Source organism: Paraphaeosphaeria sporulosa (genome assembly GCF_001642045.1).
Source record: "Paraphaeosphaeria sporulosa strain AP3s5-JAC2a unplaced genomic scaffold CC84scaffold_1, whole genome shotgun sequence".
Taxonomy (NCBI): Eukaryota; Fungi; Ascomycota; class Dothideomycetes; order Pleosporales; family Didymosphaeriaceae; genus Paraphaeosphaeria; species Paraphaeosphaeria sporulosa.
Window position 1 is genome coordinate 2881749 of NW_017253360.1, and position 25370 is coordinate 2907118.

The window sequence follows — 25370 nt, forward strand, 5'->3', positions numbered from 1 at the left end:
GTGTGATGTTGCTGTTGTGGGAAGGGCGCAGCAGCTACCGTCCTGACGGACAGTCATTCCTCACCCAGCTGTTCGAAGTCAGCAACGCGCCTTCCCATTGGACATCTCTGTCACTTCAAATGTTACAAAGAACACTGTTGTAATGTGATACAATCTTAGCAAAGGGCAGGCGGGTAGCTCAACGTGCTGCAGATGCAAAGGCATATATACGTCTACTGTGTCGGATGCTACGCAACACAAAGCACAAATCATGTACAAGAAGCTGAGCGCATGCTGGAACCAGATTTTCACGGCTCATTGACTCGAGGCAGCGGGTGTAACTGGCGTAGAGGCTTCTCGCAGATGACCCTGTGAACGACCACCTCTCCCACCGCCGCCCCGACCACCCCGCTGACCACCTCTTCCTCTCGACTTCCCCCTGTCCGCACCATCCTGCTTTGGGGCGGCGGCAGGAGTTGAGACCTCAGCAGTGGTTGGAAGTAGCTTTACATCCTTATTTGCTTTCTCTCGACTTGGTCCATCGCCTGCCTTCTTATCATTGCCTCTACTTTTAGGCTTACCTCCTCTACCCCTTGATCGGCCATTAGTGGGTTTGGCTGCCCTCTCTTCTGCGCGCTTTCTTTGCTCTTCCTCCTGGATGACTCTTCTGCTCTCTTGGTCCCACCACTGCTGAAATTCTTGCTCTTGTTGTATTTCCTGCAAACTTCGTTTGGCTGCAGCATCCCGGATAGAGATCTTCTCGGCTTGTTGCAAGGAGAGAATCTCATGCATAGTCATGTGCTGACTTGGCGAGGTCGGCGAGTGTGTCGGGAGGGGTATGTGACGCACAGACTGAGGTGTGGGTATTGGTGTTGTGGAGACTGACATCCCTCGATCCGATAACGGATCTGCTGCTACATAAGTGAGCTTCTGGGATGATGATGTACATCCAGGAGTGGATTGCGAAGGCTGACGACCCTTGTCTTGTTCCTTTTGCTTTGCCTTTGCGCCCCGATTGGCAACCGTCTGACGCATCGTCAAGTGGGGCGTGCTGGAAGTTCTAGGTGGCTGAGGAGGTGACGGTGCTGGATATACGGCTGGACTCTCGCTCACTTTCCGTTGAGACATAGCTTGCCATGGCGATACTGTAGGAGGGGTTGGCTGCGCTTTCTCAGGTGTCGGTGGCTGTCCGAGTTGATGTGCCTGCTGAACACGTTTTCGCTCCTTTTGTGACATCTTTGCTTGGAAAGACCCCGAAGCCTTCCTCTCCTTTTCCTGTTGTGAGAGACCGAGTGTGAGATTCGAGGGTGGAACACTGGTTTGGGCCATGATGTCTTTCAAGTCGAACTTCGTCGGGGCTAAGGGTGCGGGACCCCATGGCCGCCCAGATGTTCTTTCTGAGGCGATCTGGGGAAAATTCAAACTCTGAGATCCGAGCTTAGGGTGCTTATGCGCAGCCGACCCAAGTGATGACAGGCCATCGTTCGTCCTTCCAACAGACCATGATCCGTCTAGAGATCCGACTGGATCAACGACAGGTTGCTTCCCTGCTGCTGGTGTGAATTGGGGTTGACGAAGTGCAGTATCCTCCTCGTGATCATCCTCACCATCTGACATCTCAAACATCAAGTCTGCCACAGAGCTCTTTGCTTTCAAAGCTGGAGTGGATACAGGGCTCTCAGCTTCGGGTTTCCCTTCTCGGGACGCCCTTCGGCGATTACGTTGCCGAAGAGGTGACATGGACAGCTCCTCTAAGCTTTGTGCTCGAAACGACGACGATGTGAATCCATCAGCTTCAGAGAACTTGTTAGAGAGAACGATAGCGTCCACTTTGGCTCGTTTGCCTCGCTCAATCCTCTCAGCGAGCTCCGGGTACTTTTCAAACAATAGTGCTTCAGCACGTCCACTCCTCGCAAAAGGTAGGAAGGCCAGTTGATTTTCGCGTACAATATGATCCAACTCTGATAGGAGGTCTTCATCCAGCTCATCCAGCGAGCTAGTCGTGGTTAGCTTGTACATTCGTGAGATGGCACGAAATCACTAACCCATTCTGCATGACAGCTTCCATGCTTAAGCACACATACTCGAGCGCAGCATCCTTGAATTCTGCAACTGAACTGGGCGCAATAGCTGCCAATAGCGAACATACGTTTCGCGCATTGACTATGACCGCGTTAACTCTCATGTTCCATTACGAGGTTAAGAACTCACCATAACGTCCGATGAGCTTTTGGCAAATCTGCGAGAGCCGATCTAACATCAGCTCATTCGCAACCGACATGACGTCCATGATGTGATCCAATAGTTCATCCAAGGCTAGAAGATCGTTAAGGTCTTCACTCGTGACATCGTTGAAAATTTCTTCGCCGGCATCGGTGTACAGGTGACGGACAACAAGTTCGAATAGATGCGAGTCGACGTGGGTGAGGTCAATCCGCACCAATTGCGACTCTTCTGTACGCCTGCCAGCCAACCATTGACCTCCAGCACGACCTCGGAAAAGACCTTCAAAGAATGGACATCGCTGACAAAGGATGTCAGAATGGAGGGTCATCTCTCCGTCCTCTAGCTCAACGATCATATCGCCACTGTCGAAGAATGATGGCTCCTTGATAGCAACCGCCATGTCAAGGTTAAGAGACCTCCTTGGAGTGACCATTTGTCGAACGGCGGGTTCCAATTGGCGAAGGTCCAGTCGTAACGCTAATTTCATGAGTTCAGTGCGGACGGTCCGGTATCTGTGTGCCATTACGGGGTAATATCGCGTGACGTTCCAGAAGTCTACAATAGTGTCGGTGTACGAATAGAGGACAAGATCGAATAGAGTGAGGAAGTCCAAGCCATGGAAAACCACAGTCAAACGACCATCCATCTCTTGGATCTCTAACAGCTCGCTCATGTGTGGCTTGCCGTCGTCCTGAGCACGGTAACTGGCCATTGCATCTCGGAGGACGCGACTACGACTGGACATAATGAACTCGTGAACAGGAATGCGGACGTCTGAAAGTGTTGTGCCGAGTTGAATGTCATAAGTGTTCTCTGAAGAGGGTAACGTACGTTCCAAAATCTCTGAGACTTCCTTCTCTAAATCTTTTGACTCGAGTACTCGCTTCCGGAGAGATTGCGCTTCGGAAGGGCGTTGCCAGAACCTTGGGAGAGGGTTCTCGTCGTTCGAGTCCTCCTCATAGTTCGATAGGTCATAGAAAGGCAACAATGGTGCGACATCTTTCCAGAGTGCAGGCTCGTCCGTCATGATCTGGGACCTAGTGACATCGCAATCCTTACGAATTGCAGCGTAAGCGCCAAAAGCGGATGCTCGCACAGCCGTGACCCGCGTCAAGCCTGGCACTCGTTGGAACTTGTAGTCTTTGGCCTTCTGCTCAGCCGCGCCAATGGCAGCCGTACTCTTGATGGTTGCTCGTTTCGTACGTCTCCAAACGCTTCCAGCTTCAGTAGTCAAGATGATGGAACCATCCTGGTCCACATCCACATCTCGAGCGGCCATGTGGCCTTGTCTTGCCGACCAGATGCGGTTAGGTAGCGACAAGGCATCGCGTATTTGCTTCGGGTTGGTTGTGGATGTGTTGGAATCTTGGCCACCTTCGGAGCGACGGCTGACTGCGACTGTGAACACTTCGCCAGAGCTTGATAAGGCACAAATGGTGTCTCCACCAGATGTTATTTTCTTAACTTTGTTTGGTGTTGTCTCGTACTTGGTGGTAAGCCAGCTCTCTTTCAAAAAGCTATTGGTGAATCCATCAAGCGGGAAATTCAATCGTGCATATCCGTAGTTGGCGAATACCCATACCTCTCGGTTCTCTAAGAGACATATTGTAGCACCATCTATAGCTGATGCTGAGCTGATTGGCGAAGAAAACAAAGACGCGGCGATCTTCCGTGGCGTGATCTGCATCTCCAAGGATCGTGCATCGGAGTCGACGATTCCAAGTTGGCCCTCGTTCTTGCCGAAAGTGTACAGAGACGAAGATGTATGTGCCACCGAATGAATTCGGGAAGCTGCAACACCTGTAATCACGTCTCGCTTTAGGGGTCCAAATATTTGTCTTGGTATTGTTGAGATTGGGTCATCGTCCTTGACCGTGGGCTTTGGTAGAGAGTATCCTAGCTGACCGTAGGCGTTATTGCCCCACGAGTAGATTTCTCCCTCGACAGTAATTGCCAGGGTATGGTTCTGTCCTAAAGCAACTGCAGCAATCTTTTTCTTGCCTAGACCGCCGTTTTCAATACAAGTGAACTTGTATCTTGTAGTTTCTGTTCCGGTGCCTAGTCGTCCACCAGGTCCATGTCCACAGACATAAAGGTTGGATACCGGATCAGTTGTAAGAACCGCCGTATGAAGCTTTGACATCTGTACGTCCTGAATAACGAGTGGCGTATTGCGGATGTGCGTTGGAAGGTCGGTGACTGCCAAAGGCTGAAGGATGCCCGAGTTTTGAAGTCCCATATTCATGGCAGCGAATTTCTGAACCTCGGTCTCCCGGTGCTCTTGATAGAATCTCTGCAGCAAGTGATCAGGTCGTCGGAGAACGACTCGCTCAGGGAACTGACGATCGTCTTGGTCTCCAAATCCTAGGGTTACGTTCTTGTTGCTACCAAAGGTATAGACCTCGTCACCATTGAGGAGGGTTGGTGGTGCAATGATGCGTTTCCGCAAACCGTCATCCCTGTCGCCACTGTCACCTTGCGCAAACTCATCATCGGAATCGACCTCAGCGGTGGCCTCGACTTCCGGTCGCAAAGTGCGGTCTTTGATAGTCAGGGAGAATAGATCCAGTGGACCGTAGCCTTCCTTATCCTTGATCTTGACGAGACCTCGTGCATGTTGGTTGAAGCCTGTGGAGCCGTAGCCGAGCATGTCCTGAGTATCGCGGTTCAGGATCAGTCGTGCAATCGCAATATTTCCAAAATAGAAGGCTCGGTGCAGTGGAGTCCACCCGTTCTCCGCATCCTGCGCATACAAGTCGACCAGCGGGTGTTCAAGCAGAGCTTGTGCAAAACCAATGGCATTCTCGCTTGTGGCAGACGCAACGTGATGTAGAATCGTCATGCCCATGCCATCGCGACTATTGATGTCCGAACGGGTCAATGTCAATCCAGCGCCGGCCGCTGGCCGCCTCCCTTTAGCGCCCAGCTGGGGGGAGGCTCCGTAGCTACCAGGACTGCTGTTCAACCCGATACCAAGAGCCCCTCCCTGCCGGCCAGCAGGACCTTTCGGTGCTCCTGTCCGTAAGGTATGGGAGGCAGATTCCAAGACATGTCGAAAGCTGTCGACATCATCTTCAAAATAATGCTTCCAAAGATACCCACTCATGTGCCGAATAGAACGAGGAGAGATCCTTCTGCTTCGACAAGTAGCCCCTCGCTATGATCTCTGGGATCAAAGCTTATTTAAAGGTGCTGGTCGCGAAGCTGGGGAAAGACTCCTGAAGGAACACTGGGCACGGAAACGGTCGATGGTATTGTTTGTGTCGATATGTCGCGGGTTGCGTAGAGGCAAGGAGTACGGTGGGAAGCGCGTCGGCGGGTATGGTGAAGTGGCGGCGAAATTTGGCGCGAGGTGGCAACCTTCTCGGTGCGCAGTACAACAGGAGCTTCGAGGAGGTAGCTCGGATAAGCGCGTCTGGACAGCAGTCGAATCTGCGGCGGGACGAGCCTCGGAGGTAGCTTCGGGTTATCGGTCGGCGCGCGCAGTGAGTGTTGGGAGGGGTGTTGTCGCGGGTGAACGGTGCTGGAGTCTATGATGACGAAACCGGGATGGGACAGATAGCGAGCACAGGCGAAGTTCGCGTACTACAGCTAAGCGTTATGAGTCAGTGTGAGTCGCGGATGACTCCTACAGCTTCAGGCGCGCGGACGAGGGGCAATAAGTAGGTATACGACAGTCACAATGCTCGGGAGTTCGAGGAGCTGCATTCCGGCGAATGTGCGAGAGGTGGGATGCACTCGTCCCGCGCCAACCAATCAGGTAAGGCACCGAGTCCCACGAGCACATCTTCTGGGGTGAGAGCGACTTCAACACTCTGAAGCTACTATAGTACAAGATAGAAGGACACCTGGTGCCGACGGGTGTTTTCATGTGAGAAGACCACGATATGGACGACGCGCCGTTCCGGGCGATCACCGAACATATAAAGATGGAAGCGCACGTTCGTCCCCACCGCAGGCATGGATTAGCGGTGAAGAAAACACGCGAGACACGTCTGGATGCAGCTTGGCGGCCAGATGTGTAGGACTCCGGCCTCCCAATGCACGCCAACATGGCCAGGTGCCAGAGACTCCTTGCTGCAACATCTTTGACGTCGTCTGTACATATCGTGCTTGACAACTCTCGGTGCCAATGGGTAACAGTACGAATTACAAGTGTTATGAAGGTGTCTATGGAAATCATTAACTGTTCGGCCGTGGTTCTAGAGCGTCCTGGTCCATGTGTTGTTGATGTTGTTGTTGTTATCACCATTCGGTGCTAGTGTCTGGCGTAACGAACCGGGCGATGCATTGGGAGGGGGCAATTGAACAAACACCTTATCGGGCGGGCAGGCAAAGCTGATTTATAGAGTTTGAGTCCTACCATCGCGGCCGCCTTCAAGCTCCTTGCTTAGATTGGAATGTGTTTGCAGCTTAGAAATATATGACCGAGATCGCGAAGTACGAAATAGGTAGGCACAAAGTTTTGAGCAACGTATGACCAGAATGGTCTTCAATCGAAGTCCGGACCACAAGCCACTGTGGAGGCTAGTATTCCCCACAAGAAGGATCTGAGCCCTGTTACACAATTGTTTGCCTATCTGTGATTTGTCGTAACCAAAGAGGCAGCAGTACCAAGGCTCGTCGAGTGTACCAAAGGAAGGGAAGCTTTAGGCTTCCGCTACGCCAGTGCAACCTCGCCCCTGGGGAAGGCCAGCATCAGGCGAAGACTTCCGGTTCGCTGTCTCCTGCATGGTCTGCATAATGTGGCGAAGACATGTCCAATCGAGCCCGTAGACAGCACAGAGGTCCCACTTGGACACGAGTAGGCAGCAGTGGGGAATATCACTGTCATTCAAGGGCCTGAGGCAAAGAGTTTTGGAAGGGGGGAAATCCAGAGTGTGCGCAATTCCTTCCCAGCCGACCGTAGTCGTATGCAATTGCATGTCGACGGGGCATCGCAAATGGTGAAAGATGATGCAATCCCGGCAGCCATGAGACCACGGCCACGCTCGCCAGCGAAGGCGTCTTTATGCAGGGATTGGCAGAGCCGCCCGCAACGTCAAGCAGGCCGTTTTCACCGGCCGTCGCGGCACCCCAAGCTTCAGGGCCGGCGGGGAAACCGGTGAGCGGGCAGCCATTCACAAGCGTGCGAGTAGGCTGAGACGAGGAGGGCATGGCCTGAGTGCGCAGACGAGCAGACAGCAGCAGCCAAGTCGAGATGCACACTGCGGGCTGTTCGGGCGCTCCATCACTCGCGTCGGTTGTCCTGCTCCCCCAACCCTTGTCGCATTAGCTCCGAGCTCGGGCCTCGCTCCTCACAGCTACGAGGCGAGCGAGCTTCGATCCGCGTCACCAGCGGTTGACAAGTCAGGACGAAACGCCCTACACCTTGCTGCAGCGCTGCTCCTGATAGCCTGCCTCTGCATCGCCGTTCGCATCTCCTCTGCGCGGCTGCTCGTCCTGCATCCTGCTTCTCTCTGGCAGCTCTGGCGCGTGTAGACAAGGGCATCGTGCTATCAGTGCCCGTCATCCGCTCCAGTCACGAGCCCCCAGACGCCTGACTCCCGCATCGCCATCCTCGCCTCTTTGCCGGCCCTGTGCCATCGCACCTCCTCAAGCTGCTCTCCGGCGGCTCTCTCCATCGTTTGCATACCCTGCTCCTACGCTCGCCCGCCGCCCGCCAGCCCCGCTAGTAGGGTGCTCAACCTTATCGCCGTACCGGGCACCGCGCCCATATACCCAGACGCCACACCCTGTAGAACAGCGCTGCACATCATGGCTGCTGCCTGAGCTCTCCCCGACCGACAGTATCAGACCGACCGCGTGAATCAGTCTGCTGAAGCGACCTGCGACTGACTGCACCTGTCCGACTGCATAGCCGCACGCTCGTGATGGCTCCCATCAGTACCCGCCTATGCTCAATCCGACAATAACTCCTCGCGCTGCATCCTAGCCCATTTCTTCCGTCACGCCTATCCACGCCCTGGTATACCAGAGGCCTCCCTCGCCATGTACCAGCACCCACGCCCTTCGCCGCGGTCCGCCTCGGCGGCCAACAGCCTCCAGACCAACCCCACACGAACCAACAACCAGCGGGATCGCGATTCCATGTCCGAGCGCTCTTCTCCTCACTCAGACTTTGCTCCCTACAGCGATCGCGGAACCGAAGACAGTGGCGAGATGGTGGGCCGCGCCGACCAAGTGTCGGAGGCGGACCACAGACACAACCAGAAGGTGAACCAGGTTATACAGGTACGCGCCGTCACAAAGGCTGCGAGGCTTGATGCACTGACCCATGTCTAGAACTTCTTTACCAAAGCAGCCCTCACCATCGTTTCCTCGAGAACGATACTGCCCCAGAGCTTCAACAAAGATGGAAATCTGAGACAAAACAAATGGGTGCGTGGGCCATCTTCATCCGCTCTCTACATGTTCTAACGTGAAAACAGTTCAACGTCGTTCTTGATGAATCCGATCTTCTCACTCCACACCTCCAGGAGTGGAAGATGATGGATGCAGTGGCCGGCCAGCACCCGTCACTCTGCATCGAGATCTACCTGGACACCCAAAATCTGGGACACAAACAGTCGCTTGTCGTCCTTGACGAGCAAGGGAAGAGGTGGGACGTCGCTGAAGCATTGAACTTGCCCGCCGAATCGTCGTCACGGCCCCCGAGCCAGATGGGCAAATCCACACAGCTTGTGTTGGAGCGCTGGAAGATCCATATTGGTGACAAGCACGCAGTGCATCCCTCCGACCTAAGCGATCCGCTACCAAACGTGTACAAGAAAGCCGTAGTCTTGTTCCGGTCGCTCTACGCCTATCTCCGCTTCATACCTGCCTTCAAATATTACAAGAGCATCGCGAAACAACCAGCCAATCATCCATCATTGAAGTTGAATTTTCGCATAGCGAACGGCGACTTCAAGAGCCCACGCCCAGATACACTTAGCATCCCACTTTACCCATCAACGGAGAGCGTTACCGAGACCCAAGTATTTGCGCCGTCCAACTCACCTGTCGGACCCTTGTGCATATCCGTCCAATACCGCACAAACTGCGAATTTAGTGTCGAAGATTCAGAGTCGTTATTGAGCTCGCACTTTCTAGGTTTAGACAATACGTACCTGGAACATTCGAACCGGGAAGTTCAGCCCGTCCCGGGCTCTCTCCCTGTCAACAAGCTGCACCCTCGGGACACTCCAGACTTGGGACAGGCCTACGGTAGTATGTCGACCTTCCACCAAGTTGTCCCTCCGACGGGCACCAGCCCGATGTCTGCTCTGCGTGCTGTACGAGACATGCCCTCGTCATCACCGACCGAATCGCCCCCATCAAAGCTGCCTCCTAATCACCGCACGGCACAAGGGTCAAGGTCGTCCCTTCGTTCGAATGAGGTACCTTCCTATCAAAGACGGACGTCTGTGTCGTTCCAACCTTTCAAGGCCGGCTCATTGTCATCTTCTCCCGCTCCTGCTTCGCATATGCCCGCATCACCAGGAAGTTCCGCTGGCAGCAGACCAAGCAGTTCCTTGGCCCGAGGAGCTGCCCCTAATCCTTTAACACAGCCTCGCAACCGCACCTCGTTGACTGCTCTTCCACAAACTGCGCTCAGGCAACCATCACTACCGAATGAAACCGCGATAGCATCCTCAGCATCCAGCTCTCCCAAGCCTGCGCCAATTGCACGCTACAGCAGTAGCTTTGGTCACCGCAGGAGTCGGTTCTCGTCCGGAGGTGGCAGTAAGCTAGAGGATGATAATCTTAGCAGTGGGAGAGGAAGTGTGGCTTCTTCGCAACAGCGCGGCTCTGGTGACCTGAACGAAGGCGAAGGAGCTAGCTCAGGGTCCGTCAAGACAGACGATGAGAACATCTCCGACTTCTTGAAGCTTCTGGAACAAAAGAAAGACCTCAAGAGCTTTAGCAAACCTGATACTGCTACGCGAGATGCGTCAATGCGCAAGACCACCGCTCAGCTCTCCAAATATCAGCGCATGCGCGAGCCATACAATACTCTGTCGGACTCTGTCTCTTCGTCCATGATGCTCCATCGATCGTCCTCATCCTCCAGCCGTCAGCTCTCTAGCGTACCGCCTATGGTTGCAGGCACTTCTTTCTCTACTGCATCCTCACCAGGAAAGCCCATCTCACCGCATACGCCCCATACCCCTGCAATTCCATCTCGACTGAGCGCAAATAGTATCATTGAGTACGAGCCGCGCCGTAGCCGTAGTCGGCCCGGGCACCCATCACGTGGTCAAGATCCTGTTGACGTGCAAGAGAGGACCGAAGGCGATGAAGGCACAAACGCCATCGATATCCCTACCTCACCTCGACCCTGGAACCACCCTCGCAGATCTAGCTCTGCAGCCCAACAGCAGCGTGCTATGGAAGACGAACCTGATTTCTTCGGCTTACGATCCGCCAGCGTTCCAGTTGACGAATCTGATCGCGAGCGTGATCTGGACCGTGTGCTGGCGCCTGACCTCACACCGAGTGAGCTCTTTGCACAGACAGAACTCCTTACGAGCGAAAGTCACGATCCACCTGCACCGGGTACGCGGGATGAGCTTCCTCGACCCGTGTCAGCTTCCGATCTACCGGCAAAGCGGGGCACCTACTCTGGGAGCAGTCGAGGTCGTGGTAGCTATTCTTCGCATCTGTCTTCGGGTAATTTGGCCACAGGGGCAACGAGCTCCACCGAACGCCAAAGTCGCTACAATTTTGCTAGCCGCAACGTGCCCAACGATGACGACGAGCCATTGCTGTTCCAGATGAGTGAGATCGGCGCCGGCTCAAGACGGAGCCTCGAAGAGACAAGAGGCGGGTCAGGTGCAGGCAGCGGAGGCAGGCGCGGCTCGCCATGGCTCCGTTGAACCTATTCTGTTCCATCACGCACAAACCGTCTGCAGATCACATCACATTGATCGTTTCATGTCTGAACGGCCCGGCTTGTTGGCGTTGCGCGGCGACTCGGGATTTCCGTCTCTTTTCATCTATTGTTTCTCGTCCCTGCTCCGCTGAGCTGAGCTTTCTATTCTATAACACCATCGTGAGCGAGCGACTTATACGGATGTCTTTGCTGCATCTGTTAGCCATCTTTTCAAATTGCGTATATGGAATTTTCGAATGGCGCTAGTCTCGTTAACGGCGTTTTGTGTTTTGCGGACCTGGGAGTCATACCCGATACCTGGGACAGTTCATTGGGTGCTCGTGTATATCGTACTTGCGATGATTATAGACACGCTGGGTTGGGATAAGGAGCTGGCGAGAATGGTATGGGTTTTGCATTACCGCTCGTGGGCACGGCGGGTACGGGTAGTTGATGACAATTAAATACAGCTCGTTATATTGTACGTTGTTGTGAAGCTGCACTCGTGATCGTGCTGGGATAAGCTGTAGCTAGAAGTGCTCTGCCAAAACGCAATTGCGCTGCTGTTCTTGCTCTTGGTCCATTTACGAGGACAAGAACGAATCAGGCCAAGTGCCGTATCCGATTTTATTTCGCCATCCCGTACAGCAGCTAACAAAGCAGCCCGGCAGCGACTGTGGACAGTCGGAGCTCTGTACACTGACGGGGTGACCCTGTCCGCGCCTATGAGAATTATTGTGACCCGCTCGGCACACCTTCCCTCGTCCACACTCGGCACACTTTCCTTCTGCAGCAAACACGCGTTACATGTAGTGGGGGCGGGGTCAACCTCCGAGCAGCAACTGTTTCTATAAGATCTTCGCCCAGATCTCACAGAAAATGGATTTCCCCATTTCAATCCCAGTTTTTCAAAACAATTGGCCTTGCCGAAGCTGCATTTGATCATGCCGGACAACGCCGAAAGCAGAGATGCCCTCACAGCAAGACAGCTGCCCGAAATGCAGCTCTCGACGGCAGAGAGCCCTCTAACTGCGCCAAGACTACCTCCGGATGGATTGAATGCGGCGCAGAGAGCGCAACATAGATTCTCGGTGAAAGGCAATGCAATTAGTATGTGTCTGTCCCTCCTGCATGGAAACCTTCAAGCCTGCATTCCCCATACCTCCCACAACGCCAAGGAGGCCATATTTAACACACGATCAGTCACCGGCGGCGCCGGTACCCTCGCCCTCGAAGCCGCGACAGCCCTCCTCGAACACGGCGTCTCAGGCCTCGCCTTGTGGGACCTCAACCCTGACCAATCCCTCCCCGCCATCACCGCCATCCACAAGAAATTCCCGCACGTTAAGATCATCACGGAAGCCGTCGACGTGCGCGACGAAGCAAAAATCGCCTCCGCCCTCGCCGACACCGTAAAGCTGCTCGGCAGCGTCGACATCCTGTGCTGCTTCGCCGGCGTTGTCGGCTGCACACACGCCATCGACATGGCTGCCGACGAGTGGCGCCGCACCACCGATATCAACCTTACAGGCAGCTTTCTCTGCGCGCAGGCGTTTGCGCGTCAGGTCAAGACACAAGGAACGGGTGGCAGCGTCGTATTCACTGCAAGCATCTCCGCGCATCACACCAACTACCCGCAGCCCCAGGCCGCGTATAACGCATCCAAGACAGCAATTCTGAGCCTAACCAAGAGTCTGGCGGCTGAATGGAGCGGGTTGGGGATTCGCGTGAATTCGTTGAGCCCCGGGTATATGGATACGATACTGAATGAGGGCGATGGGCTGAAGAGGGCGAGGGACACGTGGAATAGTCGGAATCCCTTTGGGCGGATGGGGCATCCGTGGGAGCTGACGGGGCCGTTGGTCATGCTGGTCAGTGAGGCGGGGCGGTATGTCAATGGGACTGATATTATTGTTGATGGTGGTGCAATGGTGTTTTAGAGATGATGGGAGGTGTAGGATCGAGCGGTTAGAGGGATGGCTTGATGACTGGTATTTGAACTGAGTGATGCATTGGCATATAGAGGACATGAAAAGGATAGACCGGCTGGTGAGCATCACTCCTGGCTTGTTAGGAACCAAATCAATTGTAACGGGCCCACTCGCCCGTAAATTCAAAGGAGAGTGTTGCTACGGAGCTGTCCTCGATACCAAGGTGGGTTTGTTTGAGATGGCATTTACATGTGTAGGCATTGGTCGGATTTGTTTCTGAACTAAGAAGCTAGGTGGTCCACCTTCAAGACCCATCACACATCACCTGCACGTATCATCAACTCTCAAAATACAATCCAGCGCCTTTGGTGATAGCTGCGGGGGCTTGAGTCGGCCGGGAAGTGGGGGTTCCGACGATATTGGTCAATTGACCAGGTCTCAAATCAAAGCCTAGGAGAAGGCGACTAACAGGAAGGCAGACTTTCTGAACAAATTCGAGCACGAGCTGAGTTACTGATGACGTGTCCTCCATCCAGAAGCACAACAAGAGCTTCACCGAGTGTTGGAGACGGCGGACGGCGATCGATTGAGCCAATCGACTGCTCTTCCATAGTGTACAACTCCTTGACAACACCGAGTAAATGGACAGACGTCGCCATACATCGCCGAGTCACTCGCACAATCTTTATTAGGCTATTTTTCCACTTTCAGCTCCGAGAAATTACAATTTTTTGCGTGGCTTACCCCACGATCCCTGCAAACGACGCGCTTCGTTCGACTCGACTCAACCCGATACCACCGCCGTCAAAAGCCAGGGATGCTCCGCCTCCACCCTGTGTAACGCCTAGTACGGGCAGCTTCACGGTGTACTGGATGCTCAGAAGTGTACTTTATGACCATTGGGCCGTCCACACGACCTCTTAGCACGGCACGCACACTTTCGGAGTTGTTGCGCAGTTTGAATATAAGTCTTTCTATTACTCCTGATTCTACACTCGTTCACTGCCACCATGCCGCCCGATACTACTGTGTATCTGCTGAAGTTCATTCTAGTGTGCTTCATACTGAGAGTACGAAATTGCGCTCCGCACACTTGCATAAGGCTGACACAAGCAGTGAATTCTTGTATACTCCTATCGCATCCTACTACACCCGGGACCACTTGCGGCGAAGCTTACAGATTGGTACTCCGCATACCACGCTCTTCAGCGAAACCTCCATGTTGTGACGTATGAGGACCATCAGAAATGGGGTAGGTTTCTTAGCAAGACTCTTCATATCGCACGAGCGAACCATCTGCTATAATGCAAGTGCCGTTGCTAGACAAGGCCCGAACAAGCTAGTCTTCGACACTGCACAAGTAGTTCATGGTAATGCACCACATTGATATCGCAGCGCGTAGTGCTGATTGTCTAGAGACTTTTATCGCACTGAGCGTCTGACAAAGTCTCGCGCCTATCTCGTCACGCACCCATCTCCATCCATGTACAATATATTCAATTGTAGACAAACGCATGCAAAGAGTCCGACGGCGCGTTGTTGGCCAAGGTCTGAATGACCGAGCGGCCCGTCAATTCGATCCAGTACTCCAAGACCAAGTCGAGATATACATCGAACAACTCCGGCGGGCAGCGCATGCTAACAAGCCCGGGGATATGAGCGTACAGTGCAAATTGCTTGCTCTGGACGTCAGCGGAGAACTAGGTTTGGACGCAGCGTCGACCTGCAGACCTCCACGATCGACCATTGGCTATTGGACGCTCTGGCGACCTCGCTCTTACGTCTCAACGTATACATACAGTTCCGGCCGTCAAGTACAGCGGTTGGGAGAGAGTGCTGAAGCCAGTCCTGTTACCAAAAGTCAATCGGTTGCACAACAAATCGTTGGGAAGACGAAAGATCTACCATTATCCATATGTGAATCCACTTAATATGTTTAATAACCTGATCACAGCTATGATCGATAAACGCCTGTCGATGGAGGAGAACGCAAAGCCGGATCTGTTTGCTAACATCTCGGACTACAAGAATCCAAGAATCCAGAGGCTGGGGCTGGCTTGAACGGGGGGGGGGGGAACGAACTGTGGTCTGAAGCCACGTTTCTCATTCAAGCAGGTGAGCCGGCTCTGGGATCTTCGGCTTCGAAGCAGCTACTGAGAGTTCGGTAGGCGGCGAAACAGTAGCTTCCCTGTTGGCAGCTACCATTTGTACTGGTCCCGATACCCTAAAGTCCACGGGCGACTGGTCGCGCGCTTATCAGCCATTCACCCAGCCGAGGCAAAATCCTACGTCACCATGTAGGCGGGCGCTTGCGGCAGTGAGCAGTCGCGTCTACGGGGCATCAGGTCAGCCGTGGTAGTGGAGAGGTGCATCTCATGTGTTTCGTCTTTGCACACAACTACTGATCATGCCCCAAAGCTTTTGCAGTGTACATGTGACGGAGAATGGGCAATCTCAAGTTCCTACACATCACATTTGCCTCATCGTTCCGTACGACAATGAAGAATGGTGAGGCTCGCAACAATGATTCCGCAGGGATGCTGAACAAGAAAACCACTTCAACCGATAATGACGGCCAGCACGGTTTATACAGTGCGTCGTTGGAGATAAAGAAGCTGCAAACGATCTATGACCCTTTGTCCAACATTCACCGTGACAGCCAACCTATCTATCTCACTGGCGTCCCAATTGTGGTGAAAGGGTCTTTGATTTGCGAACTGCAGATAAAGAGAATGTTCGGCTCATTGAGAGCACGCCGGTTATGTTTGTGTACTATAAGATATATCTATCTCACATCAATGTATCCTCTCCTCATCACCAACGACGTACCCCCTCGCGATCCCACTCCTCCCCTCCTCCATCTTCGCAGCATTACCGCTCACACCATTCTCCTCTTCATCTCTGTAATCGCTTCCTAGACCTTGCCATGTCCTCTTCTCGCGTAGGAACTCGGCACCAGGCGACACCACGCCGCCGATTTGTGTCAATTCGCCGTTCGCGCGCTTCATCAGCGCGCTGCTTGCGGGTGTTGCCTTCCCATCCTGGATCTGGGACTTGGACCGGTGGTTGGTCTTCGGGGCAGTGGTCCGCATCGGCCGTGAATGCGACACATAGCGCCCAGTCCTGAGATCGAACTCTGGCGGCGCAGATTCTTCCTCGGAATCATACTCCCCATCCGCACCCTCACCGCCATTCGTCGCCTCCTCATCCAACCCAGTGCTCGCTTCAACGCCCTTATTGTCCTTCTTTGGTCTACTCTCCTCCTCGTCCAACACATTCTGAAAATCCGCCTCCCACCGCCCCGTCCAGACCCTACTATCATCGCTCTGCAGCGCGATCCCCAGCTCAAAGGGCGTAATCAGCGGCCGCCAGAAGTCCTTGCTCTCGATCAGACTGCTCTCCCAGCACCCAATCACAACCCAGCCGCCCACCTCGCTGAAATTCGCCACTTTCGCGGCGTTGACCTTGCCCACGACGAAGGTGTACGCTTTCTTGCCCGCCGCCGCGATCTGCGCCTGCACGTGCGCCAGGATGTGCATGTAGTTTTTGACGCTGAGGGTGTTGATGAGGATGCCGAAGACGGAGGCGGAAGAGAGCGAGGTCAGGAGGGCGTAGCGGCGGCGCAGGGCGAGGGAGGTGGAGGCCAGGGTTGCTGAAGGTGCGGGCGTATCGGTGGGGTAGATGTGTGTTGATGCGACGCGGGAGGAGAGAGTGAGGAGGAGGGAGGGCGGGGGGTCGGAGATGTGGAAGAGGGCGTAGTCGCTGATTGCGTCTTTTGCGGCGTCTGCTTCGGCTGGAATGGTGCGGTTGGGTAGCAGACTGCTTGGATTGTGTACGATGCCAGTCGCGAAAAGCTGCGAATAGCCGTCGGAACAGAGGCGAGCGTGGAGCGTGGGGACGTGGTGTGAGTACGGGATGTCGGCCATGAGGATGATCTTTGTGTCCTTTTCAGGGTACGTCTGCTTGAAGGTGGATATGACAGGGTCAAGATCTAGTTCCCGCTCCGTAAACACGTATATGACGGGCAGTCGCGAAGGCGGCGACAGGCAGGAGCGGCCGTAGTGCACAACGACGTCGGCATCGACGTGTTCGGCCGCGACCTCATCCACGCAGCATGCACCGTACGACGTGTCTGCCAGGATGAACAGTCTTTCCTCCTCTTCGTGCTTCTCCGCGTTTATGCCCATCGCAAGCATCTTCTCTGCAACCTCGCCGTCAGCCTTCGCATTACCACCAGGCCCATCTACGCCATCAGCGCTCCGTGCACGCACACTCTTCAACCCCTTCGCCAGCCCCTCGTACACCCGCGGCGCATCCACCAACATCCGATCCGGAAACTGCAGTGCAATCCTCTTCCATCTCCCTTCCTTGATTTCCTTCACCGTTCGCTCGATCTCGTACGTGAGCGCCACCTGCTCATTACTCAGTCTCGGCAAGCTCGAGGTATCGACCGTAGGGGTAGGGTCTTCGAAGATGTGCGTGTCGGGCGTGGACAGCACAGGCGCTGTTTCGGGCGCGTTTGCGGCCATTGTTTGTGCAGGCGCGCGATTTGGAAATGTGTGTTTGGCGGGGTCGAAACTTTCTGAGCGCGCGCGAACGAGGGGCAAAATCATGCGAGGGGCGTTAGTCAGCGGGAATGGGCTACCTCTTGGTTCAAAAGGCATGGTGACTGCATTCTTTGAACTATTCGTGAGTTTGTGGGTTTTTGTGCTGCATGTCAACTGCGCAGTAGATGGCTCTGCCATTTCAACAGTAGGAAATCGTGCCCTTCCGCCCGTTCTCCCAACTCATGCCCGGCCCAAGACCTCAAGAGAAGCAAGTCAATGCGCCCTGAGTCTGCTGTCCCGTCAAGAGCTGGATCCCTTTCCCAGCCTAGAAAAGCCTGAGCACTCTGCGTCTGGCATTCCCCTTGCCCTTTCCCACGCCCTGAGCAGCAACATTATCCTTGCCCTTGCCCTTGCCCTTGGCATCAGGAGCTGTCTCGTTGGCAGGCGGTGGCGGAGGAGCACCAGAGGGCCTATGAGACAAGTCAGCACTCGTTACCATGTTATAGCCTTCAGATGCACGTACGCAGCAGGAGGTGCCGGGGGTGCAGCAGCCGTGCCACTGGCGGCGGGCGGTGGTGGAGGAGCACTAGCCGTACCCTTCGCAGCAGGAGGCGCCGGAGGAGTGGCGGCAGCGAGTGCAGCGGTCGTTGCGGTGCCTTTACCTTTGCCCTTGCCAGCTGGCGGAGGAGCTGGGGCAGTTCCGTTGGCAGGAGGTGGTGGCGGCACACCTGAGGGTCTGGAGCAAAGATGTCAGCAGTTATTGCTTTCTCAGATGTCTGCAGATTTACTCACGCAGCAGGCGGAGGCGTAGCGGCGGCGGCGGCAGTCCCGGTACCTTTACCCTTTCCTTTTCCCTTTCCCTTTCCCTTTGCATCCGGGGGAGGTGCAGAGCAAGCGGGAGGAGGAGGAGGAGGAGGAGGAGCGGTGCCATTGCCCGGAGGTGGCGGCTTAGAAGAACCGTTAGTCCTCTCTTTGGAAATGAATCCGCTACGCCGTTGAGAACATACCGGAGCACCAGACGCCGCAGGTGGAGGTGGAGGAGCAGTTCCGTTGGCTGCTAGGCCAACGGGGTCAATTGGCGGTGGCGGTGGTGCACCAGATCCTGCCGGAGGAGGTGGTGGAGGTGCCGTGCCGTTGCCAGGAGGAGGTGGTGGTGGTGGTGCACCAGACCCAGCCGGAGGAGGCGGCGGGGGCGCGGTGCCATTGCCAGGAGGTGGCGGCTGGCATTGATATCAGTCTTCCTCCAATATTCCCTTTCATCTCAATGAGAACGTACTGGAGCACCACACGGAGGCGGCGGCGGCGGCGGAGCAGTCCCATTTCCATGGGCTGGCGGAGCAGCACCATTCCCCTTGCCCACAGGAGCTGGAGGTGGTGTAGGAGCTCCAGTTCTGTGAGACGTTAGAGAGGGATCGCAGAAGGACCGCGCAATCGTGGTCTATGGATTTGAGGTCACATACGCAGGAGCCGGACCACCGGTAGGTGGCGTCGGTAGCGCTCTAGTAGAAGCCGCTGGCGTGGATATCGTCGAAACTGAGCGCTTTACGTTCCCCTTCGGAGCCTCGAAGTCGATAGCGAAGCCCTGTGCAAGCGCGGACGCAGCCAGGAGCGTAAGAACGACCTTCATGTTGAACAAGATGCACAGAAAGTATTCGATCTGACTGGATTCAAAGGAGCGTACAACGCCTAAAAGAGCGGAAGACCAGCTTCGAAAGAAAAGAACGAATCGAAGTGTGGTGAATTGAAAGATAGCCGACCAGATGCCTTGCTCCAGAACATACTGAGGTGGTAAGGCTACCCTTTTGTAGTTGTCCCCAACACGGCCTGTCACCTTTCATCATGAGGCTAAGCTATACTCGGATCGGCGACAGATCCCGTTTGGTGCTCTTCTGCTGGCATGCGGGTGCTCGCTCCCGCGCCCCAAGTCATTCCATCATATTCCGAGCTTATGTTCTCGAACAGCATAAACGATCTGGTGCCGCGCTAGGCAAGTCAGCGATACCACTTCTAGTAATTCACAGGTTTGACACTGTTTTTTCAGTGGGGCTATTTTGTTTTTAGGCGAAGGCTTATGGTATTGTTATGCGTTGTGTGTGAAAAACTGGGTCGTGGCTTCATGCGATCTCTGTATCGGTAGGGTTTCAGAACAAGTTCTGAACAACGAGATCATCAGAAACTGCCAAAACACGGGAAGAGTCGCTAAGAATAGACGGTTTGGCATCGACTAAATATGGATGATAATCTATCAGAGAACGGACAAGTCTCGACACAGTCGCAGGTGTTTGCAACCAAGTCGGTTCTGGACGCCAGGCGCAAGGCAAAAGGAACCCCTCCAAACCGCGCTGCCCACACTGACATCAACGCCAATCCAAGAAATGCCGCTCGATGAAAATCGGCGCCCCAGAACGCCGCCATACTCGTATTGTGCCTTAGGCATGACTAGGGACCGATTTCGTCTCGCCTTCAGCAATCGCCCTGAACAGCGGCCCCATATAGTTTCTAAGCGTCAAATTGTGCGCCATTACAAATCCAAGCTGTTCTTTCACGGGCGTGAAGACCCTTGGGACCCAGCCTGCAGACCTCGCTTCCTGTTCGTCCTGCTCATCCCTCAACATCTCCCGATCTCTATTCTCCCGCGCGGCGTCGCTCAGCCTCGGCTTCTTTCCGCCAGTGCTTCGCCGATGATCCGGACTAGACTCGCTAAAGGTACGTTTGTGTACAGGCGAATCTGGGATTTCATGTACAGAAGAGGGTGGTGGAAGCTTTCCAAGTTGACGCGCAAGGTTCCGAAGCACAAGGATGGATGATAGTGGCAGACCAGCAGCATCACTGGTCTCATCGGTCACTGTGTTGTAGTACCTGAAATTGGGCGCAGGGGTTTGAGCGGGCATCTGGACTGTCGGGACAGGCCGGTCGCCGTTTCCGTACTTATCGTTGTGTCGTGCTCCCATGCCCAAGCTACCCAGGCCCACAGGCTGGCTGAACTGGGGTTGGAAGTTCTCATGGCGGACTTGCGCGGACGAAGTGAGTGGTGTAGAGTTCGACGGTGTACGATTATGCTTCGCGTGGACGGCATGTAGAAGGCCAGTATCAGGAAGGTGCGTCTTGATGTGCTGGCCAGCTTCGTACGCAGACTCTGTGCCGGCTGCGTCGAAATGCGTGCACCCACCCCAATGGCAGAAGTACTTGGGCGGCTTGGAAGTGCTTATTGCGTCGCCATTCTCCATGTCGATGTCAGGCTTTTGCTCCAACAGCCATTTCCCTGTCTCGTCGTCCCGTGGCACTTTGAGATGCGAAGACACTACATGTTCCCACATGGCTTTGACGCCAGACGCAAACTCACCGCATTCGACTTTCGCGGACGAGTGCTTACTGTCGGAAACGCCATTCAGCAGGCTTGGTGGATGCCAGCAGCAGCGAAGGTATGGTTTCTTCGTCGCGGGGTCGACCGGGACCGACCGCGGGCGGATACCCTTGATCGTGTATTTCGGCGGACTGGTGGTCGTGATCACCTGGGCCTGCGCTCCGACAAACGTTGTGGACACATTTGTAATGAAGTCTTTTGCCGGCATGAGCTGTTTATAGGACGCGTTGTTCGGCATCATATCTGAGAAAGCCGCGTTGTAGGCAGTCCACAGCTGTATCTGGGTGATCTCGCCGGTGGGGTCTTCCTCGTAGCATGTCCGTAGCCACTGCGAACTGCGTTCGGGCTCGTCAAGAGTGACAAGCTGTTCTATTATGGCAGAAGACAACTTGGGTGCGTCATCCGCATGCGAAGTAGACTTCGAAGTCTTCGGACTGTTTCGGCGCTCTTCAAAGGCTTGAGCACCGAATTGGAGCAGTCGGACCAGCTGGCTCACGAGCACTTCCACGTCTATTTCATCGACCAGTATCTGGACATTGTCTGCGAAACCAGTGAAAATGTACAGGAAATCCAGGCAGGCAATTCGAAGCTCCTCATCTTCGACGAGTAGCCAGTCACAGATGGACTTGAGGATTTTGGTCGGGGCACCAGTGAGCTTATTAGTAGCTTCGAGGTTCATCGCAATCCGGCCTAGCGCTCTTAATGATGTTATGATCTTTCCGCGATCATCACAGTCAACCTGTGCAAGCAACGATTGGTACAAGGGACTTTGGGGCTCCATGTACCAGAACTTGGTTGTCTGCTCCAAGATTTCCAGTGCATAATGCTGCAATTCGTTCGTCGTTGGATGGCTTGGAAGGTTCAGCAATATCACAAGAAGATCTTTTGTCAATGGTATCGTTGAAACGAGGAAGGCATTTTCCTGAAGCATAACCATGTTCCGTAAGATGAGAGCTGCCTCGTTGATCATGTTGAGAGATTTAGCATCTTCATCCGGTAAGAGATCGTCCCGCCTATCCAAGATCTCCAGCGACTGAATGCGCCGCAGGAGATCCTTGGTCCCGCCGAGGCCGTTCAGGACGTTTGGTTGATCGAACTCTTCCTCGACATATGATACCTCCCATTGCACATCGAAGTACAAAGACGCGGCTTGTATAATCTTTTCGATGAGTGCCTCGGCTAGACCAGGGAATTGGTCAAACCTATACTTGTCGCCACGTTCGTGCGAAATTTTGACCAGGTGGTGCAGAGCATAAGCCTCCTCTTCAGGCTCCTTTGATCGCAGGGCATGAAGAGCTCTAATGTATATGTTCGGACCGGGAAAACCTGTACCAGGAAGCATCATGCCCTTGAGCGGCACGGGCCTGTTCTTCCTATTGAGGATATATTTCCTCTTCAGCTGATTGAAGTATTCTGGATTGTTCGACGGCGTGTTCACGGGCTTCATGTTAGAGGGCGCGCTGCTCCGCGGCTCGTAGTTGGCGATAGTCATGGCAGCTCCGCTGGTCCCGTAGACGCCGTTGGGTTGAGGCGAATTTACATGACCGGTAGATTGGCGGGTCTCTCGTCGCGAGACCTCTGGCTGGAAGAGGACTCGCTGCGGCGGAGCATGGCGGAGAGCTGGGGCACAGTTAGTGAAGGTCTTCCTCGTTGAAAGGGCCACATACAACGCCGTCCCAGACTTCCGGGGTCGTCCACGTCCATCTTGTTATCGCGCGGGGTCTTTGACTCGCCGTCGCCTTCCGAATCGTCAGACTCGTCGTCGCCACGCAGCCGCTCTGTTTCCCGGCTGGCAGGACGGAAGTAATTCTCGGCGGTGCGGGTCAACAGGTCGCCGCCTTTCGCAGACACGTCTTCCAGGATTTCTTTGGGTGGGGGTTCGCGCTTGTGAATGGTGGATATCTCGTAGGCACTGTAGCACGTGTTAGGCGCGTGCGCGCAGCAGTATGCAGTGTGTAGCGTACGCGAGGTTCTTGTAGTATGCCGTCTTGACTAGAAACGCTTGCGTGGTCAGGTTCGCGCTGCCGGGGAGGAATTCGCCGGCCAGACGTCGCCAGGCAAGCTTGTTGCCCTTGGTGTCGGAAACCTTGTCGTAGCCGCCCTCTGCGTTGACGCGCTTGTACAGGCGCAACAGGTCGATGTGTCGGCTGCCGATCTTGGGTTCGCGGTCGAGGATGGTCCTACGCATGACGGTTAGCACGGCTGCGCGCTGCAATGATGCGCAAGCAGAGTACAAACCCTCGCTTTTCGTGGTATTCTGCTAGTTTGTCCAGGAACTCTTCATATTCGGTGGTGCGCTCGATTGATTCTTCGCGCGGCTGTTTGTCCTTGGGCGCCATGTAGGGCACGCCTTCCTAGGGGCTTGCTCCTTGAACTCGCTGAGGCATTAACGGTTAGCGACGGGGGCTGTATGCGCAATTGCTCGTGCGGAAAGCTCGCGGGTGATTGCGCGCGGCGCGTTCGCGGTGGTGATGAACATCAGAATGCAGCTCCGAAGTTCCCACCGCGCCTGCTTGTCTGGGTGTGCACGGGCCGCTGCGCACGTGACTGACTCCTCCTTATCCTACTACGCGTCGCGCATTCCTTGCCTTCGTCCCAACAGTCTTCCTTCACTCTACAACTCAAGTGCTGGGACGAGGGAGCATCCTCAGAGGACCGCCATTGTTTGATCGCATAATAACCTGCCGACTAACCTACAGCATGCTGACCTTCGACTTAGCAGCTTTACACACACAGGATGTATTGACAGGAGCGCCCGCACCAAAAGACGGGTGGACGAAGCTGACAAATGCGCTCGTGGTCGTATTTGACACCTTTCGCTCGCGCGAGGAGCCCTCAGTTATCATGAAAATCTTACAAGCGTCGCAAGTGCTGGTAAGCTATGTCGGAAACACAGAATCTTCGGCATGGTGTAGTCTACGAAAGCTAATTCAGCGGATCAGTATGACATACCGCTTCAAGATTTGATTCAACGTGGAAAGCCTGTCGTAGACAGGCTACATCGTCAAGGCATCGATGTGTCGAGCGAGGCGGCGCAACTACCCATCTCTGGCATGGCCAGCACTCCGTCTCTGGCCCTCAGATACAACGTGCCCGAGGCAAACAAGGTGATCTTGGGACGTGGCTGGGTAGTTGATCATGTCTGACAGGGCCGACAGGTTCGTCGCATTCAAATCAAGTTCACATCGCCTCAAGACTTCGATGCTGCTTATGACCATGTTCGTGAGCTAGGTCTCTGGTTCACGCCAACACAAAAGGCTCGATCTGTATCACCTGTGCGCAGTGGTCCATCGTGCCCCCCTTCTCAACTCTCAGAGATCACTGGCCGCTCTGGTACTGCTGTGCCTTCTTCAGCAGCGAACGACGCAATAACTGGGATACGCCCTTCGACAGCCTCGTTCTTTAGTTCAACCTCCACGGCTAGTTCTCGAAGACCTGATTCTGCTGCAGCTGTGTCTCCTTACGATCCGACTATCCGTTCACCATTGTCAGCCCGTCCGGATACTGCCAATTCGATCCTCGTGTGTGAGCTTCCTCCTCGACGCGAGCTGCCCTTTGAGAGACTTGATACAGCAGACTCGACTGGAAAAAGCAGTACCAGACCGGGCAGTCGACCGCTCAGCGGAGTCATGGGCCCACCTACCTTGCCTGCAGCAGCACGTGCAGGTACCAAGAGGCCTAATTCGAGAGCTGGGAGCAGCCACAGCACTGAGCTCCCGCCCCTGCGGAAGCCGACATATATCAGCAAGGCACTCACGTCTCAGCCGGCTAAGCTGGATGTGGGTCCAGGGTCTGCTCTGAATGCCAGGGACATGGTGCGACCTCAATCCGCGATCCCCCAGAATGACTATACCGCGATGCAACATATGATGAGCTCAGCTCCAGTCTTGACACCAAAAACTCCGCGGCCGGCAAGCAGCTACAGCACCGCGACTATGGAAACGCTTGGGATCTTGCACAACAACAACAACAACAACGACGACAGCCCGTTAGAGACGTCAGCCGCTCTGGGAACCCCTCCTGGATCGGATATGAACATGCTTGAATCGAGCCCCACGGAGCACCAGGGCGACAGTGGACAGCACACAGAGGAGCTTGCGACATACGCCCAGCAGTCGAACGAATCACGCCTGAACGACCTTAACAACTTCATCTTCCAGCATCTACAAGATGACAACTTTCTCACTTTGGTTGACGATATGCAGATGACATGGGCTCGGATTGGGACAGGACTTGAGTGAACACGGGCATTGTCACGGAGCTGCGTTTCAGAACGCGGCTTATGAGTTCAGTGTTTGCCACGAAAAGCAACATATCTACGACTTTGCGATTCCAGCATCGACAATCTTCGCATGCCATTTCGCGTACTCGCATTAGCGCACAGAAGTCGTATTTACGTACCCTATGTCTTGAGAGGCATGATGTATTAATGGCCATATTTGAGTGATAGCAATATAATCTTAGTCTCA

At 54.5% G+C, this 25370-nt stretch overlaps 8 protein-coding genes across 8 annotated transcripts; 3 read left to right on the forward strand and 5 right to left on the reverse strand.

Annotated features, from left to right (window-relative positions):
• Positions 1-178: 178 nt before the first annotated feature.
• CC84DRAFT_71838 (uncharacterized protein) lies at positions 179-5572 on the reverse strand. The gene is made up of 3 exons (XM_018187148.1): positions 2191-5572; positions 2025-2142; positions 179-1975 (listed from the first exon to the last, which is right to left on the reverse strand). Exons 1-3 carry the CDS (start codon positions 5309-5311, stop codon positions 295-297), a joined length of 4920 nt encoding a protein of 1639 aa, XP_018042548.1. The 5' UTR covers positions 5312-5572; the 3' UTR covers positions 179-294.
• On the reverse strand, positions 5573-6586 carry CC84DRAFT_71837 (uncharacterized protein). The gene has a single exon (XM_018187146.1). It carries the CDS (start codon positions 6455-6457, stop codon positions 5834-5836), a length of 624 nt encoding a protein of 207 aa, XP_018042549.1. The 5' UTR covers positions 6458-6586; the 3' UTR covers positions 5573-5833.
• Positions 6587-7972: 1386 nt separating this feature from the next.
• Positions 7973-11291, forward strand: CC84DRAFT_71996 (uncharacterized protein). The gene is made up of 3 exons (XM_018187152.1): positions 7973-8439; positions 8491-8586; positions 8637-11291. Exons 1-3 carry the CDS (start codon positions 8197-8199, stop codon positions 11061-11063), a joined length of 2766 nt encoding a protein of 921 aa, XP_018042550.1. The 5' UTR covers positions 7973-8196; the 3' UTR covers positions 11064-11291.
• Positions 11292-11842: 551 nt separating this feature from the next.
• Positions 11843-13182, forward strand: CC84DRAFT_1159532 (NAD(P)-binding protein). Its single transcript, XM_018177261.1, has 2 exons — positions 11843-12169; positions 12263-13182. The coding sequence occupies exons 1-2, from the start codon at positions 12004-12006 to the stop codon at positions 12997-12999; spliced, it is 903 nt and encodes a 300-aa protein (XP_018042551.1). The 5' UTR covers positions 11843-12003; the 3' UTR covers positions 13000-13182.
• Positions 13183-15757: 2575 nt separating this feature from the next.
• CC84DRAFT_1159533 (diphthamide biosynthesis protein 2) lies at positions 15758-17673 on the reverse strand. The gene has a single exon (XM_018177262.1). It carries the CDS (start codon positions 17517-17519, stop codon positions 15786-15788), a length of 1734 nt encoding a protein of 577 aa, XP_018042552.1. The 5' UTR covers positions 17520-17673; the 3' UTR covers positions 15758-15785.
• Positions 17635-19270, reverse strand: CC84DRAFT_72063 (uncharacterized protein). The gene is made up of 6 exons (XM_018187155.1): positions 18998-19270; positions 18814-18928; positions 18545-18757; positions 18330-18484; positions 18061-18273; positions 17635-18007 (listed from the first exon to the last, which is right to left on the reverse strand). The coding sequence occupies exons 1-6, from the start codon at positions 19162-19164 to the stop codon at positions 17863-17865; spliced, it is 1008 nt and encodes a 335-aa protein (XP_018042553.1). The 5' UTR covers positions 19165-19270; the 3' UTR covers positions 17635-17862.
• A 483-nt stretch (positions 19271-19753) lies between these two features.
• On the reverse strand, positions 19754-23373 carry CC84DRAFT_1201252 (uncharacterized protein). The gene is made up of 4 exons (XM_018181710.1): positions 23140-23373; positions 22866-23081; positions 22569-22813; positions 19754-22521 (listed from the first exon to the last, which is right to left on the reverse strand). Exons 1-4 carry the CDS (start codon positions 23238-23240, stop codon positions 19967-19969), a joined length of 3117 nt encoding a protein of 1038 aa, XP_018042554.1. The 5' UTR covers positions 23241-23373; the 3' UTR covers positions 19754-19966.
• A 140-nt stretch (positions 23374-23513) lies between these two features.
• Positions 23514-25355, forward strand: CC84DRAFT_1254511 (uncharacterized protein). The gene is made up of 3 exons (XM_018184470.1): positions 23514-23775; positions 23844-24008; positions 24060-25355. The coding sequence occupies exons 1-3, from the start codon at positions 23602-23604 to the stop codon at positions 25140-25142; spliced, it is 1422 nt and encodes a 473-aa protein (XP_018042555.1). The 5' UTR covers positions 23514-23601; the 3' UTR covers positions 25143-25355.
• Positions 25356-25370: the final 15 nt, after the last annotated feature.

Coding starts and splice junctions, on each gene's coding strand:
- CC84DRAFT_72063 (XM_018187155.1), bottom strand. CDS start 19,164: ATGAAGGTCGTTCTTACGCTCCTGGCTGCGTCCGCGCTTGCACAGGGC. Junction 18,274..18,329: donor GCTACGCCTCCGCCTGCTGC/GTGAGTAAATCT, acceptor TCTTTGCTCCAG/ACCCTCAGGTGTGCCGCCAC. Junction 18,008..18,060: donor CCCCCGGCACCTCCTGCTGC/GTACGTGCATCT, acceptor CTTGTCTCATAG/GCCCTCTGGTGCTCCTCCGC.
- CC84DRAFT_1201252 (XM_018181710.1), bottom strand. CDS start 23,240: ATGGCGCCCAAGGACAAACAGCCGCGCGAAGAATCAATCGAGCGCACC. Junction 23,082..23,139: donor GAATACCACGAAAAGCGAGG/GTTTGTACTCTG, acceptor CGTCATGCGTAG/GACCATCCTCGACCGCGAAC. Junction 22,522..22,568: donor CGGAAGTCTGGGACGGCGTT/GTATGTGGCCCT, acceptor ACTGTGCCCCAG/CTCTCCGCCATGCTCCGCCG.
- CC84DRAFT_71996 (XM_018187152.1), top strand. CDS start 8,197: ATGTACCAGCACCCACGCCCTTCGCCGCGGTCCGCCTCGGCGGCCAAC. Junction 8,440..8,490: donor AGGTGAACCAGGTTATACAG/GTACGCGCCGTC, acceptor ACCCATGTCTAG/AACTTCTTTACCAAAGCAGC. Junction 8,587..8,636: donor ATCTGAGACAAAACAAATGG/GTGCGTGGGCCA, acceptor ACGTGAAAACAG/TTCAACGTCGTTCTTGATGA.
- CC84DRAFT_1159533 (XM_018177262.1), bottom strand. CDS start 17,519: ATGGCCGCAAACGCGCCCGAAACAGCGCCTGTGCTGTCCACGCCCGAC.
- CC84DRAFT_1159532 (XM_018177261.1), top strand. CDS start 12,004: ATGCCGGACAACGCCGAAAGCAGAGATGCCCTCACAGCAAGACAGCTG. Junction 12,170..12,262: donor GGTGAAAGGCAATGCAATTA/GTATGTGTCTGT, acceptor ACACACGATCAG/TCACCGGCGGCGCCGGTACC.
- CC84DRAFT_71838 (XM_018187148.1), bottom strand. CDS start 5,311: ATGAGTGGGTATCTTTGGAAGCATTATTTTGAAGATGATGTCGACAGC. Junction 2,143..2,190: donor AAAGCTCATCGGACGTTATG/GTGAGTTCTTAA, acceptor ACGCGGTCATAG/TCAATGCGCGAAACGTATGT. Junction 1,976..2,024: donor GAAGCTGTCATGCAGAATGG/GTTAGTGATTTC, acceptor AACCACGACTAG/CTCGCTGGATGAGCTGGATG.
- CC84DRAFT_71837 (XM_018187146.1), bottom strand. CDS start 6,457: ATGGTGATAACAACAACAACATCAACAACACATGGACCAGGACGCTCT.
- CC84DRAFT_1254511 (XM_018184470.1), top strand. CDS start 23,602: ATGCTGACCTTCGACTTAGCAGCTTTACACACACAGGATGTATTGACA. Junction 23,776..23,843: donor TACAAGCGTCGCAAGTGCTG/GTAAGCTATGTC, acceptor TCAGCGGATCAG/TATGACATACCGCTTCAAGA. Junction 24,009..24,059: donor ACGTGCCCGAGGCAAACAAG/GTGATCTTGGGA, acceptor CAGGGCCGACAG/GTTCGTCGCATTCAAATCAA.